The sequence below is a fragment of the Rhododendron vialii genome, chromosome 13a (assembly GCF_030253575.1).
Source record: "Rhododendron vialii isolate Sample 1 chromosome 13a, ASM3025357v1".
Lineage (NCBI taxonomy): Eukaryota > Viridiplantae > Streptophyta > Magnoliopsida > Ericales > Ericaceae > Rhododendron > Rhododendron vialii.
The window spans coordinates 17,398,246-17,419,702 of NC_080569.1; the positions used below are offsets into that span (position 1 = coordinate 17,398,246).

Here is a 21,457-nt window from a genome sequence, read left to right on the forward strand (position 1 = left end):
CCAACAGATCTTGGGCATTTGATTGTCCACTGCCCGCGGCTGTGCTGCCATCTCTAGCGAGCTCAGCCAAACCAGTAGCGAGGACGTGCTCCACAATATTAAGAACCCCACGAACTGGGTCATCATCTCTGACGAGTAGGTCTGGATCTAAACATTTTGCCCTTGGTTTTGCTGATATCGTCGTCGGCGATCTCTATCCTAACAAACCGTAGATATCCTCCACTGTATGGAACCACGAACTGAGATGATGGGTCAAGCCGAGATGGTAATAGTTATACCCATTCATTAGTAGGCCCGAGTAGAGCTAGGAATTACTTCTGCCTCCGGACCTATGATGGATTAGTGACTAATTTTTGGTAAGGGGAGTGTATTCTAGATAGAGAAGCTCTCAACCCTAGCCTTGACTCACGAACTTGACTTCCTCTACGTCTCTGGAGGATTCGAACCCAATGGAGAAGACAGTCAAGTGGTGGGCTTTCATTGCCCTCACGAATTCGGTCAACCACGTAGGTCTTTCGATTCTGTTCTTAATGCTACATATTGTGACTGCTTTACTGAGAATATGCACTAAGTTCTCGTGTTCCATGCTTTTCCCTCAGCTACAAATGCCAATGACGGGCCGCGCCGAACACCATCCAACGTTCATGAATCAGAGATTGCTCATGTGCTAAAGTACTTAGGGACGCCGGGCACCCAGTTTGCTGGATGAGGTCTTTCCGCCGACATGCTTCTTGGTTACCACCCCTCTTATAGGGGTTTCATAAATAGGAGACTAACCATCCCAAGCACTAGCGCTACTTCCACATCCTCTGCTCCCTAGAGAAGAAGCCAAAAGCAAACTACCCCAGTCACAATCATCGGGCAGCCGGGAGAGGTGCCAATTTTTGAGAACCTACCTTTACCACATATCATGGTATGAAGAAATTCTAGACGCTGATGCTGTTATGTTTATCGTCTTACATGGCTGTGCAAATGTATACGGCTGATGTTGTTCTGTTACTACATCTGTTTCAGATGCTCTGGTCTGTTACTGCTTCTGTTGCTGTTTTGTTATGGCTGTTGTTTTTCAAGCCAAAATGGTGTATCTTATGGCTGCAATCTACTACTTTTTTCGATAACTGCTGTTGTTTTGTTGTGTGCAGCCCTGTAGTAGATGTAATGTTTTATTGCTGCTGGATTGAAGTTTTATTCGGTTCTTGTTTTGACCTATCCTTGGGGGGTTGTCCCTAGGAATGTTTATGCTTTTCTAGGGGGCATGTCCCTAGCTGTCTTTTTCTTCTCTTTTGTAGTTAGTTGATGTGAGGTTGCCGCTAGCCTATGACTGTTGCTGTTGTTTTGCTTCTGTTAGCTACTGCTGTTGTTCTGTTAGGGTAGCTGATGTTCAGCTGTTCTGCTACGGGTACTGATATGGAGTTCAGTTAGTGGAATCCATCTCTTTATTTACTGATATGGCCTAGTGGCATTTGGTATCCCTCTATTTGGTCTATGTTGGATGCCTAAAATGGAAGCCATCTCTTCACTATTGCATGGGGCTTTATCATTAAACCTTGGGTCTCCCAGGGGCTGTATGTTAGAGCATTGGGTCTCCCAAGATCTTCATACAACCAGGATAACTCCATTATTCTCATGAGGATTCCAAGTGGTGGAATCCGAAAGTTCAAATTCAAGTGGATTAGTTACTTAGAATATTTGTCTTCTAGCATTTTATATCTTAGAATACATGGTTGTAACTCATGTAAGGAGATTACATTTTGTGTAATCCTTTTGTCTGTTTTTTATCCATCTATTAGATGGTTACAAAACAAGCGCTACATTTATTTATTTATTTTATTATTATTATTATTATTATTATTATTATTATTATTATTATTATTATTATTATTATTTGCTCTAGTCCTTTGTAGCCATTTGGCTTAGGCTATCTCTGTTTTCTCTATTTTATTATCTTTCTTTTGTTCCTCTTGGGATATGCCCCTTGTAGGCTGTATATTCGACTAACCTCTTTTTTATTTCAAGCTGATTTACCCAAAAAAAGAAATTCTAGACGCTGTCCCCCTCAATTAGAACAACAAGAACAAGTACCCCTAGATCGTTCAACTAGTCATTCCTCTTCATCCGGATATTCCCCTTCTCCATCAAGACCTAAAGTTATGGACCGACAGCCAATGGATCTTAGCTCCTTGCTCTCCGTCTCGCACCGTGGCCAGGGCCATGCTGCCTGTGGTGGCTCCCGAGGTTCTTGTGGCCGGGGCACCATCCCCCAAGCAGCTTGGTCCCCACTAGGCTTTGATGTCGGGCTATCAGTCAAGGATACCCATAGAGATAAACACCCTCGGAATACCCCTCCTAATGTATCCCAAGAAACCACTAGGCCAGATGCCAGTATCCCAAGAAACCACTAGGCCAGATGCCACACCTATTGTGCCTATCACCCCCGTTGTACCCCAGACTTAGGCTCCACACCTCATGCGTGGTGATAGGCCAATCCATATTTGAGACAGTGCCAGCTCTTCGGAGATTGCTTTTGGGCAGGCCCAAGGCTTGCTGCTTCTGGCTGATATGCAAAAGGAGCTCGCTTCAGCACCGGACAGGCTTGTTAGTACAGGGATGGTGAATGGAATTAAGGTAATCTTCCTGTTCTCCTTTCATAGAACACGTCTGTCTATTTCATTGCTTACTTACTGAATTCAACTGCTTTCATTAGTTTATTCGAAAGATGATGGCTCTAGGCCTGAAACTGAGTGACATCGAACCAGAGCGGAACAGGCTATTAAGGGATAGAGCTAGGCAACTCCAAACCATAACCAGACTGGAGAGGGAAAGAGATGGCTTTAAGCATGCTGAAGAAAAGCTGAAAACCAAACTTGAAGGGACAGAGGATAGCCTTGGTCAAGCCCTAACTGAACTGGAGATACAAATCGAGAACTATGCCAACACTAATGGTACTCCTACAGAGTCAATGGATACCCCACTCAAGAGTTCGCTCGGAGAGCCATCAACTCAAAACATCGCTGACCCTAGCCAAAAAGGAAGCTAGCGGCGATGCTACTGTGGAAGGCAACACAGGTACAACCTCAACAGTTGCGGTCGATTAATCATCTACACCTGCAAATTAAAGACCCTACTTTGGGGCAATAGGTACTCTCTTATTGACTCTCCCAGACTCTGAAACATTTGCATATGCAGGCTCTGCGTGGCCGTGGACATTTGGCCCTGCATGGCACTAGTACGTTTAAAAATACAAATTTTGCTTTGAGCCCTTCGTGGCTTTAACTAATTTGGTAGGCCTTTCGTGCCCGGGAAATGTTCATGCACCCTTGCAATATTGTTCATATGTTTGAAGCACTGTACGTTGCTCTAAATACTCAGGTTGCCCTATGCATCCAAATTTACCATACTAGGCAGGTGCGGAGATTTTTGTCACATGTATCAGACTTTATCTAAGTTTTCTGTACGTAGTGAATTTGTGCGTCTACTCATGCGCTCCTAAGTTTTTCATACTTAGCAAAACCATGCATTTATTCGTACACTCCTAAGTTTTCGTGCTTAATCTATGCATTTATTCGTACGTTCTTAACTTTTTCGTACTTAGCAAAATCATGCGTTTATTCGTACGCTCTTAAGTTTTTCGTACTTATGTGCCCATTCCCTGCTCCCCAATATGGAGTTGGAAAGAGTTTTCGTTCTTAGTTCATATTCTTATGCGTGTAAAAAGAATCAGTGAAATCGCGGAACAGTATGTTATAAACAAAAGGAGAATTTTATTCATAATTCCATGCCACAACCTGGCCAATGGGGAATTTTATTCATAATTCAAAACTCAAGGGGACGTTACTCATACCCCTTGCAACTATTTTAAAATAAAAAACAAGGAAATTTTATTCATAATTTCCACACAATCATGTTATACTTCCTACTAAATAGACCCAAAATTCTTTCAAACAAAGAATTTTCGTAAGTTGTAAACATTCCAAGGCCTTGGCATCAGTTTCCCGTCCAAGTCCGCCAACTGATGGACGCCTATACCCACAACCTTTGTTACACGGTACGGGCCTTCCCAGTTGGCCCCCAACTTACCCTCATTCTTCACTTTGGTGTTGCTGAGCACCTTTCGTAGCACTAGGTCCCCAACACTGAACTCTCGTGGGTGAACATGTTTGTTGTAGCTCTTCACGAGTTGCTATTGATAAGAGGCCAAATGGACCAAGGCCCGCTTTCTTCGTTCCTCAGCGAGATCTAACTCAATCTCTAGAACTTTGTCATTGCCCCCACTTTCAACCAAAGCGGTCCTATTTGTCAACAAACCAACCTCGAATGGTATAACAACCTTTGTCCCATATGCTAATGAATAGGGGGTCTCTCCCGTAGACCTCGACCTCTTAAGCATTGTTCGGTGTGCCTTCAAGACCAGTGGTAACTCGTCGGGCCACTTGCCCTTCTTTTTATCCAACCTCTTCTTGATCCCATCAAGAATGGTTTTGTTTAATGCTTCTGCCTGCCTACTACTCTAAGGATAGGCTGGGGTAGAGTAACAGTTTCTTATCCCATACTGGGAACATAAATCTTTAAACTTCTTTTGGAACTGTGCCCCGTTATCAGTGATCAATGAGTATGGGACCCCAAACCTCGTTATGATACTCTTCCAGACAAACCTTTCTACCATTGGTTACGTAATCTTGGCCAACGGTTTTGCCTCAATCCATTTCGTGAAGTAGTCTGTTGCAACCAAGAGGAAATTTCTGTTCCCAGTCACCTTGTGGAGTGGACCCACGATGTCCAATCCCCACTGTGCAAACGGCCAAGGACTTGTTAGCGGTACCAAATCCTCGGCTGGTGTTCGGATCATGGGTGAAAACTTTTGACATTTCTCATAAATCTTCACATACACCTTTGCATCCTCTTGCATGTGCAGCCACCAATATCCTTGGGTTATTGCTCGGTGGGCAATGAACCTTCCTCCAGCATGGCTTCTGCATGTTCCTCATGGATCTCATGGAGAAATTTCTGCACCATCTTGGGGTGCACACAGAGTAGATAGGGACCCATGAAGGACTTTCTGTATAACTTTCCTTCCAAGGACAACCAGGATCGTGCTGACTTTGTTTTTACCTTGTGAGCTTCTTTCTTATCAGTAGGAAGTGTCCCATCTCGTAGGAACTCTACTATTGGATCCATCCAACTTAGGCCTTGGTTCACGTCCAAGACCAGCTCCACGCTCCTCCAAATACTTAGCTCACTAAGGTAATCCACTGCCACCTTTCTTTTGAGCTTCATTGGTATGGCAGCTGCCAACCAAGCCAAGGAGTCTGCATGGGAATTATGCCCCGAACTTATCTGCTCAACATAAACCTTCTCGAAAGTGTCAAGTAGATATTTGGCGGCCTCCACGTAGGTTGCCATTTTTTCATTATGGGCTTCATATTCCCCTGACAATTGATTTACCACAAGCTGCGAATCACAGTATACCCATTATCCTTTTTACCTTTAGAGTTTTTGCGCTCCTTAGGCCTGCTAAGAGTGCTTCATACTCCACCACGTTGTTTGACGCACTGAAGCCCAACCAAACAAATAGCTCCAGCATTACTCCTTTAGGACAAAGAGCACAACCCCAATCCCTGATCCAGTATTACATGCTGAACCATCCACAAATAACTTCCATTCCAAGGGATCTTGTTCGGCTAGTGCTTCGTTATTCTCGGCAGGAAGCTTAAGTGCCGGCCCCTTTCTCGTAGGAGGCAGGGGAGCTACTGCAGGAGAGAACTCTGCAACAAAGTCGGCTAACACTTGTCCTTTGATCACGGTGCGTGGTTGATAGTCAATATCGTATTGACTCAATTCCACTGACCACGTTGATATTCGTCCCGAGAAATCTGCCTTTCGTAGCAGTGATTTCAACAGATATTCTGTGTAAACCACTAACTTGTGACTTTGAAAATAGTGTGGCAACTTCCTTGTTGTTCTCTTTAATGCTAAGACTAGCTTCTCTAGTGGCAAATACCTCATTTTTGTGTCCAACGGTGTCTTACGCACATAATACATAGGGATTTGTTCGGTTCCCTTATTCTTTAGCAATACCGCATTCACTGCATGTTCAAAACTACTAAGTACAAAATCAAAGGCTCACCCGGTTCTGGAGTTGACAAGAGTGGTGCTGCTGCCAAGTACTTCTTTAGGTTTTGAAAAACTTGCTCACACCCTGCTCTCTATTCTTCTTCAATAACTGAAAGAAGGGTCTGCACTTGTCACTTAACCAGCTGATAAATCTATTGAGAGCCGCTGCCATCCTGATTAGCCTTTGGACCTCTTTCGTCTTCCTGAGACTTTACAGCCTCTGCAAGGCTGTTATTTGATCAGGATTCGCCTCTATCCTTCTTATAGTCACAAGGTGGCCTAGAAACTTTCCAGAACTAACCCCAAACGCGCACTTTGAGGCGTTGAGTTTCAACTTGTAGTTCTGCAGGATCTCGAAAGCCCCCTTTAAGTCAGCGATGTGGTTCTGCTTCTCCTTGATCTTCACCACCATATCATCTATGTATACCTCCATAGTTTTGTCGAACAACTTCTTGAGCATAATTGTTGCTAGCCTCTGGTACGCTGCTCCAGCATTCCTAAGTCCAAAGGGCATAACGCTGTAGCAGTACAGCCCTCTTGGCATAATAAAGGAGGTCTTCTCCTAGTCAGGCCCAAACATAGCAATCTAATGATATCCCCGATATGCTTCAAGGAAGCTCATCCTTCCATACCCCGCAGTCGCATCAACTAATTGGTCTATTCTTGGGAGTGGAAAGCTATCTTTCGGGCAAGCTTTGTTCAAGTCCGTGAAGTCTACACAAACACGCCACTTCCTATTCTTCTTTTTCACAACTACCGTGTTGGACAACCACTCTAGGCAGTAAACTTCCCGTATAGCTTTGGCTTCCAATAATCAGTCGACCTCCTCAATGCAGCGTCCACGTACTGTACGGCCGATCTCCTCTTTTTCTAAATCATGGATTTATGCTGGGGATCCACATTCAAATGGTGACAAATCATGTTCGCGTCTACCCCAGGCATTTCCTCAGGTACCCATACAAACACATCAACATGTTCTTTTAAGAACTCTACCAGTTCGGCCTCCTCGTACATTCGCAGTGATTCTCAAATTAGAAAATATCTCTCTGAATCAATCTCGTTAATTTGTACCTTCTTTAAACCTTCAACCACTTTCTAGCCTAGGTTACCTCCGACATCCTCGATGGTCGGTTGATCTGGAACTTCCACTGTATGAACATGATTGGCCTTCAGGGCCTTTTTAATAATGGAGATAAGGCACTGCTGTGCCACCTTCTGGTTGCCCCTGATTTTCTCAACTCCATTAGAACCAGGAATCTTCACCATCTGATGATATAGGTAGAGGAGACCGCCCTCGTCTTATGTAGCCACGTTCTTCCTATAATCGCGTTATAGGAGGATGGACATCTACCACTGGGAAGTTGGTTCGTAACACTACTGTTCCTGCCCGAACAGGCAACATTAGTTTCCCCAATGGCCAAACTACTCCCGCACTAAATCCAACCAGAAGGGTTATCGACTATACCAGATCCGCCTGTGTCAGTCCTAGCTTGTTAAACGCATCATAGTACAGAACTTTCGTACAACTTCCTTAGTCCACCAGGATTCTTTCAATGTCATACTCCCCAATTCGTAGGGTTATGACCAAAGTGTCATTGTGTGGTACCTGGACTCCACCCAGGTCCTCATCTGTGAAGACTATGTCTTCGTCGCATACTTTGCCTTCACGTCCTCTTTTCTTCCCCAGATGCATGACATGTTGGTCATGCTTGACTTGCCTCTAGAGCAACCTCACCTCATTTCTTGTATAAGGTGTGGCCAATCCATGTATCATATGGATAACACCCTTTGGATTTTGTTCGTAATCCAACTTCATTGCGCTCCCGTTCTCTTTGGGGCCTTCCTGGATGAACTCTTTGAGGTATCCTTGATCCACCAAATCGTCTAGGTGTCTCTTGAACATCACGCAGTCCTCTGTCATGTGACCCCAATCTTTATGGTAGCTGCAGTGCTAACTCGTAGCTCACTCTGCGTCCTTATCTCCTTCCAATCTTGGGGGCCACTTAAAATAGGGGCGGTTCTTTATTCAATAAAGAATTCTATAAATTGGTTATTTTCAGACCGCTGTTATTGAAAAGAAAGACTTGGGATCAGGAGCTTGCCTCTCCTTGTACGGCTCTTTCTTAGCCTGCCCATACTCCTTTCTCTCCCTATAGGTCTTGGGTTCTGGCTTGTTCGCTCCCTTCGCCTGTTCGGCAACAACTTTTCCATCTTCCTGGAGTATGTCATCCTCTATCCTGGCATGCTGTTCGATTTGCTCCATCATCTTGGTTAACATATCGACCGGACTCATGTTTAATGATCGACGCAACTTTCCCCAAACAGGCAATCCAGTTTTAAACGTTGTTATTGCATACTCCTTGCTGCAGATTTCAATCTCGTTGAAAGTTTCCCAAAACTTCTTCGCGTACTCCCTGATTGGCTTATTCTCTCCCTGCTTCATCGCGGAGAGGCTCTCAAAGGTTATTGGTGCTCTTCTGCTCGTTAAAAACCGAGCAGTGAACTCTTTGGCTAGTTGCCTCCACCCTCGTATAGAGCGCGGGTCCAGCTTATGGAACTAGGACAAAGCTACCTTCCCTAAACTCGATGGGAACATCTTGCACAGGATGGCGTTGTTCCCTTCGTGCATGAACATAGCTTGCTGGTAATGCTGTACATGAGTCACAAGATCTATTGTTTCGTACAGAACGAACGTGTCGTGCTTCACCCTACTCGGTAACCTTGCTTCCTGCAACCTTCTTGCGGAGAGAGAGGCAGCTATGTTGCTAAGGGCTTTCCCTGCTGCTTCCCATCCAGTCACGGTCCCGTCCTCATGTCTTCTAGTATTATGTGCTCTATTCTTCTCCCAATCAGAGTCTGGTCTCTCGTACCATCCCTATGGTGCTTCCTAGTCCCTCCCTCCTTGGGGGTGGGGCTCCGGCTCCTACTCCTTTTTTTGTGAAGAAGCCCTCCTCCATTTGGGGGTACGGCTCTTGCTTCTACTCCTTTTTCGTGAAGAAGCCCTTTTCTGCTTTGGGGTATGACTCCTACTCCTGCTTCTTCTTCTGAAGAAGAAGCCCTTTTATATTTTACCAGTGCTCTTCCGTTTTCCTTGGAGTTTCTCCGTGATAGTCCGGAGTCTTCGGGATACTCCCGGATCCGCTCTATTTCCCGAATCTTGTACTCTTGTCTCTTGATCAAACGTGTAAACTCCTCGATTTCCTGCCTCTTTTTATCGAGGATATCGTCACTGTTGTGCACACTTTTCGAGTGTGCAACAGACTCTTCCCTACGATGAGACTTCTCCCTCCATGTGGACCCTGTAGCCGTTCTTCCTTCTTTATTCTTAGAATTATCGAGAATGGTCAAAGGGTTCCCCTTGCTTGCTGTCTTTTTCCCGTGTCCTGCTTTGGGCTTTGTCAAAGCGTCCGGCGAGGACTTGTCTCTCCCTGCATCCAGCAGGTTCTTTGGGTCGAACGTGGTCTTTGGATCTTCCTCCACCATGGTCATTTTTCATAGGGAACTCGTTCCTTTCCCATAGACGACGCCAATCGTAGGTGGACAAAAGCTGCTAGTGCTCGAAATAGCATGCTGAATGTTCGTCCTCACATGCCACTGTTCTGGAACCCTAGCGTCTCGCTGGAACCCTAATCTGCAAGACAGACAGGGGTGAGTGCACATTTGCCTCTCGTTGGCAAAGGCCCTCTGATGCCTAAGTTAGTATCTCGTACTTAGATGAAAACCCTAATATCAGTAGGAAAATAATGTGAATGCAATGTATTGCGTACCTTTTGCCTCTAGGTTTACCTCATTTATATAGACATTTATTTGCTTGCCGCCCAAGCATCCTTGTTGCCCTAGGTTTCCTATACCTAGCTACTTCGGATTCTCGTTCCCTTTTCAGATCAATAAAAGAGTCCATATTAGGTGGATCCTTTATTTGCGGGATCCTATTTCTTTACTGAGTACAGTCGCGCCTGGATCCTTCTGGAATATTCTCAGCGCCTTATCACGTAACCAGTAGTTATAAGAGTTCTTCCTTTGTTTGGCCATCTCATTGCCGAACAGACTCCTTCTCCCAATGACCTCTCATATCATCTGTCCTTATTGCAACCTCTGCTCTCATCGGCGGTGAGATCCGTTTTACTTATCCTGTGGTCCCCTGTACCACGTGTTCGGGTATCTATTGTGTATGTTCGGGAATACCTCCCTACATGCCTTAGCAATACGTGCAAACGTTTAGGGTTTAGACCTGAGACGGAACTAGAATTTTGTGAACGCGGGGGCCAAACTATAAACAAAAGGATTTTGAAATTTCAAGGTTCGGGAATCTATTACAGTAGTTTGTTTGATTTGGGTTTTGAGGGAGATTTTTTGGGTAATGAGGGAAGAGAGATAGAAAAAGAAATTAGAGTAATAATTAAATAGAAAACTTCTAAGAGACTGTGCACAGAGAGAAAGATTGGGTTTTGGGATCCAAACGAACATAGTCTAAATCATTTACACATTTTTGAATAACCCCCAATACAAAACACAATATCTAAGTGCTCTTAACAAATAAAAAATAACTAATATTAATATTAAAAATTTTAAGAAAAAAAAAACCACGCGAGGGCCACTTATTGGCACTTGGTCTGCTTTCTGTGTTTATGGTTTATGTTTAGATTGTTCCGGACTGTTTGTATCCCTATCTCTGTTTCGGATGGAAACTGTAAGTGTCATATGGCATTCTTGAATGCAAAATTGCATTCCGGATCCAAAAACAAAAAACCCTAAATTTTTATTTCTTGTGAAGAGATATACCACTTATTGGCATGAAACATACACACTAATAAGACAATTCTATATTAATGTTTAACATAAATTTCGTAAATACATAACTGCAAATTCATCGATGACTAACTTTTGTTTTCATGTGAGGAGATATACTTGTCAAGTTACAAACTTACAATGTTGAACATAATTTTCATAACTACATAACTGCAAATTCCATTACACCCGTACAAAATTGGTGGAAACCAAGAGCCTAATTCTACCATTACAATCTCTCCAGGGCCACCTTAGTTGGCTACGGAATTTTTCCAAGCTATAACTAGCTAGAGAATCATATAAATAAATCTGTCTTACAAGCACATTCATCCATACATTCGCGTTACATGGATAAATATAAAGCATCACTGACCTTATAGCTGAATAACACTGGAAATAGAAATAGCACTATGTAGTAGTTAATTTGTGGAACCCTAGTCCAATTTTTTCCCCCCTTTTTGGGGTAGAAATAGTCTCAGTTTTTATTCAAGAAAGAGGGGACCTATGTGGAGCACCCTTTCTCCTGCTAGTGAGGGATAGTACAATCCCAGGGAGGAATCCAGTACTTCCTTTCTTCTTCATTCTTCTATCGGTATCATGTAAAATTCCAGAACTGCCCATGGTGATGTTTGAGTATGATGAGCCTTTGAGCTGTAGTGGGTCCACTAGGATGGAGTTCGGGGTAATTTGGCCGCCATCATCGTCGAGCAGATCGGAGCTGTCCATCTGAAGTCCCTCGAATTGAGAGAGAGCGAAATCTGATTCGTCGAACCGGTATAGGATGCTTGATAAATCTTCTCCTTGATACACCATATGATCAACCTATATTATAATGTTTTCTTAGTAGCATATAACTGGTATTGTCTTTCTTTTCTGTTTTCAGTTTCCGAAAAACATGCCCTATGGAGTATTTTCTAATCCAAGTTCTACAAGATTTTAAAAAGAGAATCAAATAAATGTCTTTTAGTTTTAAGTGAGTATTGTTGCTAAAATGTGGATACCTATTTATATTGGTATGTGTAGGTAATTGTGTAGGTGAGAGAGAGAGAGAGAGAGAGAGAGAGAGAGAGAGAGTTGGGACATGGGTAGGTAATTGTGCAAGCATGCATATGAAAAGCAATGATACTAAACAAAGGAAAAGATAGTTAGGGAAAGAGAATGAAATTGCTTTTCACTCTTCTAATTGATGTAATTATGTAAATACTCCTTTTTCCATCTTTTAGCATGTGAATTTACGTCATTGTCCCTGCATGTATACATTTTTTACAAATTTGAGGGACTATTTTGTAAGTTCACCCGCTAAAGACGAAAAAATGAGTGTCTGCATTAATTAGGAAAGTGTAAGAATTAATTTTCAAAAAGAAATTGACCTTGCATGAGAGAGAGCAGAAGTGGAAGGGGTCCTGAAGGATTCTGTCACAATTGAAGCAAAAGTTGCTAGAGCCCTTGCAAGACCTAGACTGTGCCCTCTGATTCAAGAATATTACCTTCGCACTGTTTATAGTATAGGGCTGCCCAAGTAAGGAATAACGCCTTTTCAATAATACTACTAATAAAAAACATTTCTCCAATATCATAATAGTGAACCTTTTTGTTCAGAAGTCAAATTGAAATTCAAATTACTAATACATACCTGAATATAGGAACAGTCAATGAGCTTCTCGAGGTCGTCCAATCTAACAACATCATGGTAGACATATCGTCTCACCTGCCACATGAGATCAAAACTCGAGTTTCGTCTATCAAAAAGCTACACTTTCTAGTACATGCAGTATCACTATTATCTCCTTCACTTGTTCAATTTTTTTTCAAATGTAAAACGATATCATCGGCAAAATTCTGTACGTAGTTTGGTATGTATTACCCTTTGATTCTTTTTTTTTTTTTTTTGAATCATACACATATATTGGTTAACTAGGAGGCCAATTGGTGAAGCATCCTGACTTTGAGCCAATTTTTCTTGGAAAATGATTTAATGCAGAAATTTGTAATGGGAGGTGATTCAATATGAAATACTAACGTAACAAAATGAACTGACTACAAATATTCTACTATTTGTTTGATTACTCTATCATTATAATTTATACCGAATCTGGGTTAAGTTGTTTTCATCTTATTACAGCTATATCTCAGCACTCTTTTCTGGTCTTCTTCCTCTGATAGTGAAAAAGAAAAAGAAATTCCATCACAAGCGAAGCGAGAGAAAGACAAAGGAAATTGAGTGTTTGGTTGAGTAAAACCAAGAGAGGCTAGTTATGAATTTCTTATTTCTGGACAATCGGGTCAAACTTTCACTTTCTTGAAAGCAACGGGTAAGGGGCCTTTGCAGGATAAAATGGTTAATTATAAAGAAGTGTCTAAATATAGGAAACCAAACAAAACTAAAAATGTGGAAACAAGATCCCTCCCCTTTTAGAAAACACCATTAAAGGATTGAATGAACAACAAATTATCAAATACACACTGTAGAACAGGATCATTATCTTTTTTCAAAGAAATTAAAGTGCAACTTCCAAATAGGATATTGCTAGCGTTTTGCGGAAAAAAAAAAAACATATGTAAGAATATTTTTTTGTTGTCCTGTACATCAGCTGTTCGTCATGTATAACTCTTGAAATTTACTCCCTTTTCTCACCAAAAAAATTAGCGAAATTCCACAACAATAAAAAAACTAAGCTAGAAAAAAAGAAGATAGTTTCATGCATAGTATATATTTGTTATGTTATTCAGTTATTGATTGAACATAGTTTTCTTTTCAAACAAGATAAACTATATGTCTTACATTTTGTAAAAAATGTTGAATAATGAATTAAAAGATGAAAAATGAGAAATTCCATGTAGGAGAGAGAGTTAAGGAGAGGGCTTCTTTATATTTTAGGTAATAACATTCTTATAGTATATAGAATATAGCTACTACTGTATTCCGTTTGACCAAAAATAAATATAGAATATAGATAGATATAGATATATTGGACAATAAAAATTATAGAGAAATGATACAGCATTTTTTTAAAGAAAATTTAGAAAGCAGGACAAGAGAATTGTATATGTATTTGAGCTAAAAGATAGCAGTAAAAAATTTGGTGGAAGAAATTTAACTATATTAAGCTACCAAAAATGTATTTTATTTGAAGAATTATAAATTTCAAGGGAATAAGAAGGAAAACTGAACAGAAGACTTTAAGGTGAAGTTTCTACATATAACCACAAATTAGTGCATAGCTGAAAATTCATTTGACGTGAGAGAATTTGGTTTCAAAAATCATGCCCAATTTCCAAAAGAACTACTAGATCAAACTGCCAAATTACACTCAGAATTGATGAAAATAATTGGGAATTTTCACTGAATCTTAAGAAAGAATATTTAGTTTCAATCGCCAACTACATGTACAAAATGCCACATGAACTCACCAGAGACTTGATAGCGCTACTAGACACCAAACAAATTGGACCGAAACCCATGAAGTTCAAAGAATCAAAGATACCCAGTAAAGATTTAGTAATGTTGAGGTCAGAAAAAAAAAAACAAAAAAAACAACATAAAAAGGCGAAAACACAGAAGGAGAAAAAGATGGCTGTGAACTGAATTGCAAAAATTCACTGATCTTATAATATGGGGAATATTGTTCCCAATGAGCTCAACAGGGACTAAAACAACAAATATCAAACAAATTGTTTCATTCGAACCATAAAAGTAAAAATCAGAAAAATTCAAAGATTCCCAGTAAAAAATGAGGAGCTAAAATTGAGAGAACCCAAATATATACAAGGGTTGAACCCAATTTTCAGAAAATGATACTCTGTTATTACGACATATATGTATGTATGTATGTATGATGGAATGCATACCTGAAGTAGGGGGTGAGAGCGATGAGAGGGAAGGCAGTGGGGGCAAAAGGATTGACAGCAATCAAGGCAGAAGATGTTCTTCTCGTTCTTCCTTCGGTTCTCGTGGGCCCCACACCCAGCAAAGAATGTCTCACCCATTAGCCCTTCTAGCCATGCAGGCTTCATCACCAGATCCCTCTCTCTCTCCTCCTCCCCCTCCCCCTTCCCCACCTGATGAGGATTATGATGATGGCGACGATGATTCTCTCTCTCTCTCTCTCTCTCTCTCTCTCTCTCTCTCTCTCTCTCTCTCTCTCTCTCTCAAGTGTCTTACTAATATATACTCAGTAAACATAAAACATTGGCCGGGTTGGTCTATAGGATTCCAATTACATACAGGAATTTATAGGAGAAGTATTTCACATACTCTGTTTTAGTATGGTGTCATGTAAAGTTGGAGCAAACCCTACCACAAAGATCCTCCTCTATTTATAGTGGGGGGTTTCCATAAATAAGAAATATATTGTGAAACAAGATGTATATTCATATATTTTCCTTTTCACAATTCATTGAGAAGGACCAAGAAAAAAACAAAATAGGCAGTGCTGTGTATATATGTGCCTGCGTATGTGGAGAGAGAGAGAGAGAGAGAGAGTAGTCAGTAGAGGACGATTGGTGTGGTGGGGAGTGTCTGCGTACCGCGGAGTGGTGGTGCTTATGGCGGGAAGACAGCCCACCTATGTGTACTTTTTTTGTCCAACACAAAAAATATATATACAAATTCCTTTTTTGGGAAGTTGATTTGGGCGCCCCACATAATGGAGCCTTCCTTTTTGCTCTGGACTACAGTACCCCTGCTCCTCCGGTCAAAAACATGGGTAAATTTCACTGACCTCCCCTGAGGTTTCTGACAAATGCAAATACTTCCCCTATTGTTTCTGAAATGACTTGCTTTTACTAACAATCTTCAGATTCCCCCCTTGGTTACCCAAACGTTAAAAACTTGACGGGAATTGCTGATGTCATCCCTTTTTAGTTTTAAATGCCAAAAATACCTTTTAGTTGATATACTTTCAACCAAACATCACCCTCTCTTTTTTTTCATTTTCCCGCTGTAAGCTAAAATTAGAGCAATTTATTTTATATTTATTCTCCTTATTGTACTCTTATTTCTCTATTTTTATGTACCTGTTTGGGTTAAATCAACTCAATCTTTGGTAAATAATTGTGTGCGGGCGTGCTAGAAAAAAACATAAGTCTATCATTTTCAGACTTATTCTATTCTTTCTCCTCCCTCTTACAGTACATGGTGCAAAGTATATGGAAACAATATCGGAATTGAAATTGAATACTATGCATAGTGTGATCAAATTCTGTAGATTTAATCATATAAAAAAAATTAAAGAACGTTAATTGAAAAGAAAATTAAATAAACCACCAGACCAATCCTTCTGAATGGAGTTGATAGTACCTATTAGGTTTGTAACTGACTTTAGAAGGGAGCAAACCTTGAAATTCCAGGCCTCTTGACCACCAGGCCAATCCTTTGGGATTATCTAACATTGACAACGCCCAACATACATAATTAAAATTTTAGGCCTTTTTCAACACAATCATCCGTTCATTAAAATTTATGGCTTCCTTATTTGTTCATACAAATATGATGTGAGAAATTAGCATTTGATCGAACGCTTAGGGGGTGTTTCCACTAACTAATGAGCTGTGGACCACAAGTTTTCGGTTTTGTACTGATTCAAAAAAAATTGCACTTGCTAGTTTTGCGCCAAACTTTTATGTAATATTGGTTTGTCTCGATAAGATGAATGAGAAAAGAAAAAATTACGACTTTTAGACAAGTATTTTGGGAAATATTTAAAGAAAAGCTCAAAAAGTCAATTTTTTGGACTTTTTCTTGGATATTTCCAAATATACTTGTATAAATTCATAATTTTTTACTTTTTCGATTCCTTTCATCTAGACAAACCAATATTACATAAAAATTTGGCACAAAATTAACAAACGCGAAAAAATTATATAATAAGAAAACCAAAAAATATTGATCCACAATTTATTGAATAGTGGAAACACCCCCTTTGTTGATGCTACACTGATGCATAATGATCAGTTTGTACTAATTTATTTCATACTCCGTATTAAGTAGTACTCCAGTAAATTAGTTACTCTCGGATCAAAAGAAATATTAGTTACCCCCCGCCGTCCAATATCTTTTTGTCCTTTACTAAATACGTGCTATTTTTTGGATAAAAAAAAAATTTAAAACTTCCGTGCGTATATAGTTTTTTTATTTTTTACACCAATTTGAAGAAGTAAATGAAATCTTTAAATTGGATTGAAAACTCAAAAAAATAAAAATGCATGATAGTGTGTTTTTCAATAAATAACATGAATTTCAAAAAGGACCAAAATAATTGGACGAAAGGGGGTACTTGATAGCGGAATTATGTAAGACACTTTCGAGGTTCAATATGTATGCTTCATATGTAATTTAAATTGTTGATATTTGATGCACTTGTGTTCTTGGGGGAATTTTTTTTTGGGTTTGAACGAGCCGAGCAATGAGTTGTCCAAGTTTGTTTGAATACTTAACAAGCTTCAAAATATGTTCAAATTTATTTATGAGACAAGTCAATCTCGATCCTCGAACGAGTTTTAATTGAGTCGATCTCGAATAGCTAGAATATTTTGTACATCACAAGTTGAACAAGCCAAATAATAGCTTGTTTGAGCTTGGTTCAAAAGCTGAACGAGCTTCTGGGAAATATTCAATTTTGGTATAATTATTTAACAAACTGATTTTGATTGAATTGTTAACAACGAAGTGCATATAAATTGGATAAATGTCCTATTTTTTATAATTTTGATTAGTTCACAAATATAGCGACACTGTTAGTGCTTTAAGAGTATCCACAATGCTACAATCAAAAGTAAAAAGTTTTTAAAGTTAACAATATTGGTGCAAAATATGGCTCACAATGCTATAATTAAACTTAACAACCTCCTTAGAAATAATCAAATTTTTGACTTTGGATAACCAAAATGGCAAAATTGGCAACGTTTTGACAATAACCAAATTTAATTGACCCTACATATTCTCAATCAAATACACAAATCATTATACAAAAATGTTCTCTCTCTTCCCTTTTCCTCTCTCTCTTTCTTTTCGAACAATATTTTTGAAAAAACAAATATTTTATTAAAAAATTATTTTTTTAGATTAAATTTTTTTTAAAATAGTTTTTTTCCAAAAAAAAGTTTCAAAAACTATTTTCTATTTTTAGTAAATAGTTTTTATTTTCAAAATTTTTAGAAAAATTATTTTCTATTGTTCACAATTTTTAGTTTTTTGTAGTTTAAAATTATAATGTTATAAGTTTTGGTTATCTAATTTTGATTATGTCATTATATACATCTACATTGCTAATGTTAGCAATCTTTTAAATGAATAATTAAAAGATGATGTGGCAACTTTTGATTATAGCATTGTGGATACCATAAGTAGTGGGATGACAAATATGATGGTTGTGAGCAATTGGGCAACAGCTGTAGGAGGTGGGTTCACAGTGGTGGCGCTAGGGCTGCAAACGAACCGAGTCACTTACGAGCGGCTCACAGCTCAGCTCATTAGTGGCTCATTCAAACTCGGCTCGAAAGTTAAACAAACGAGAGCTAGGATAAGCTCGGCTCGCGAGCTGAGGTTTATATACTTAAGTTTAGGATTTTTATTGTCATTTCATAATTTGTTCTTTTCATTTTCACTTTCCAGTCAACCAAGGGAAGCAAGAGCACACACACACCAATACACCCCCGCTCCATAGGAAAATGAAAGATATATACCTTCACAATCAAAATATTTTTGGTTGTATTAGGCCTATGCGAGGATATATATATATATACACACACACACACACACACATTTTTCGTTGGTCCGTTGAGGCTCGTGAACAAGTTTGAGCTTGAGTCAAGCCAAGGCCCGCTCGGCTCGAGCTCGACTTGTTAAGCTTTCACTGAGCTCGAGCTCGGGTTCATTAAAAACTTAATAAACAAGCTTGAACACTGTAAAGCTCGGCTCGGCTCGTTTGCAGCCCAAGTGGTGGGGGATTAAGCTCGGGTTCGTTAAAAACTTAATAAACAAGCTTGAACACTGTAAAGCTCAGCTCGGCTCATTTGCAGCCCAAGTGGTGGAGGATTAATCATGTAGGATTATATAAAAGTAATTGCCCAGTGATAACCATTTAAAGGAATAAAGGTATCTAAGTCATTTATCCATCAAAATTTAACACTGTTAGAGGCCAATGTAACAGAAGGGGGAATTTTAAGATTATGATGCCCCGAATTTCGGAGACATTATTTAAATATTAAAAAGAGATTTCCGAGAATAGTTTTCTTTTTCGAGGGATTAAAATTTCAAAAGCCTCACCAATTCAAATCACAATACGACATATCAATTACAAATGTACTCTATAAAAATATTGTCGTACATTATCAAAATACTTAATTTACAATACAGAGCAACAAAGGGTACAGCATCCAGGGTTTGGCAAATACTTTGTCGGTCAACATCACTTCACTTTTTCATACAACCCTTCTGCTCCGTCTTCAATACTTGGCGTTCAAGTTATCAAGGCAACATAGTACCGTGAGCGATGACGCTCAATAACCAAAACCCATAACTTACAAACAACAAGATATAGAGTGCAATGCAAATAATTAACGGCGCTTGATTTCATTTACTACTCTTTTACCTATGTGAAATCTAGGATCTCCACCTTGAGATCTGTCCTACCTTTAACCTCCAGCGTAAGGCAACCCAGTGTGATTCAAACTTCTCCTTGCTGTGTCCCGATGATAGCTACCAAATTATTTACTCAGATCTACAGTCAACGCAACCACGCAAGGAAGGAACCAAACCTGTTCTTGCAGCCAATCACCACTATGCCCTACCTAGGGTTACGTTTCTCAAACAACCTGAGCCCTTGTTAGCACCCATTAACACAAGACTAGGCCTCTATTAGCACCCATCTTAACACAAGATTGGGCCTCTGTTAGCACCCATCTTAAAATCATAACTCAATCACTTTCCGATTTATCATTTACTTATCAGCGTCTACGTGATCCTCTAATCATATATCACCCCATGTTCTAATGTCCATTCTAGGTTTTCAAAATCATGCATGTCCACAGTTAACAGGAATTAAGCAAGAGAAAAAATAAATCATGCTTCACGAGGACTAATAACCATGTTCACCTTTCATTATCAACTATCACTTAAACAGAGTAATCGACCTAACACCAATCGTCTCTTAAACTAATACTTGCATTTAACAGATTTAGATCTCCACATCATTAGGACATTTCAACAAAACATGCTAACAACATTTAATCACGCGATAAAAACAAATCATGCGATAAAATTAGTCATGTCATAGAATTAATCATGCGATTAAAATAAATTAAGTGATCCTTATTATTTTTTTTTTCTTTTTCAAAACTAAAGTCTACATTTACTCTTAATCGTCGCAGGGTGTTAATGGGATTAGAACCGAATCGAAAACTAATTAACCTCGGGACTTAATACTAATTTTTACTACTCAATAGTCAAATTTATAAGCTCTTAAATCAAGAGGGCTAAACTGCAATAAACTATTTCAAAACTTTCCCGTGTCTGTTTTACGGAAACAGTGGGTTCGGATTTTCAGTGGGTTTCGGCCAGATTACGATTGGCGATTTCGGGTTCGATTATTTTTATACCAAAACACAAAACAATCAATACGGAACATAATATATATTTAGAGAGGTGAGTTTTGAGTACCTCTCGTCCGGCGAAACGATTTATGGAGTGATTTTGGGGGCACTTCGGAACCGCGACGGAGCTCGGCTGGTGAGGTGAGCTCCGGTTGATGGCTGCTCCGGCTGTGGTGATGAGGAGCAATGGTGGCGGTGATGCTTGGTGGAGGTGGGGTCCGGTTGCGAGCTCGGTGGTGGTGAGATCCGATGGTGATGGCGGTGAGATGAGGCTCGACTCTCTCTCTCTCTCCGCTCGGTGTGTGTGAGGAAGAGAAAAGAAGAACGAAAAGTAAGTAAAGCGGCAAAACTTACCTGGGAAGGAATAAGGTCTTTAGTTGTGAGGGAAGTGCTACAATACACATCGCTTATTTGGGTGTGTATCATATGCACCCTTATTAAAATACATCAAAATGTTATGAATCCTAAAATGTTACGAATTTATTGCTAAAAAGTTACGAATCATATTGTTGAAAAGTTACGAATTTTTAGTATAAAAGTTACGATACGAAATAAAATGTTATGAATGACCGGTCCTACAAGTAATTTTTTATGAGGTGGCACAATACGAACCACACAATAAATGCATATAGTACACACCTTAAAGGGGTGTGTATTGAAGACTTTTCCTATTTTTGTGATGGGTAAAAGAATGGGTCCAAAAAAGTTAGTCGATTTTTGATTGGATGAGATGAGGAAATTTTATTTTTTTCTTTTCTTCTTTTTTTTTTTCTCCTCAGCCGAAAGTATGAAATGGGGAAGGGTAAAATGATCCTGTGTACACACATGCACACAATAAAAAATTTACTCGTCGTACAAGCATGCGCACACAATCAATTATGGAATAAAAATTTTCATGTGATGACATAAATAATTTTCGTATAACTAATCAAATAAAATATTTGTAAATAAAAATTGTTACTCAAAA

At 39.6% G+C, this 21,457-nt stretch overlaps 1 protein-coding gene across 2 annotated transcripts; it reads right to left on the bottom strand.

Annotated features, from left to right (window-relative positions):
* Window positions 1-11,063: 11,063 nt before the first annotated feature.
* Window positions 11,064-15,373, bottom strand: LOC131313505 (protein RGF1 INDUCIBLE TRANSCRIPTION FACTOR 1). Of its 2 annotated transcripts, XM_058341833.1 has the most exons (4): window positions 14,749-15,368; window positions 12,533-12,607; window positions 12,270-12,410; window positions 11,064-11,721 (listed from the first exon to the last, which is right to left on the bottom strand). In XM_058341833.1, exons 1-4 carry the CDS (start codon window positions 14,911-14,913, stop codon window positions 11,386-11,388), a joined length of 717 nt encoding a protein of 238 aa, XP_058197816.1. In that variant the 5' UTR covers window positions 14,914-15,368; the 3' UTR covers window positions 11,064-11,385. The 2 variants fall into 2 exon arrangements, with proteins under 2 accessions (XP_058197816.1, XP_058197817.1); XM_058341834.1 differs by lacking the exon at window positions 12,270-12,410 and having other exon boundaries at window positions 14,749-15,373.
* Between the last annotated feature and the right edge of the window lie 6,084 nt (window positions 15,374-21,457).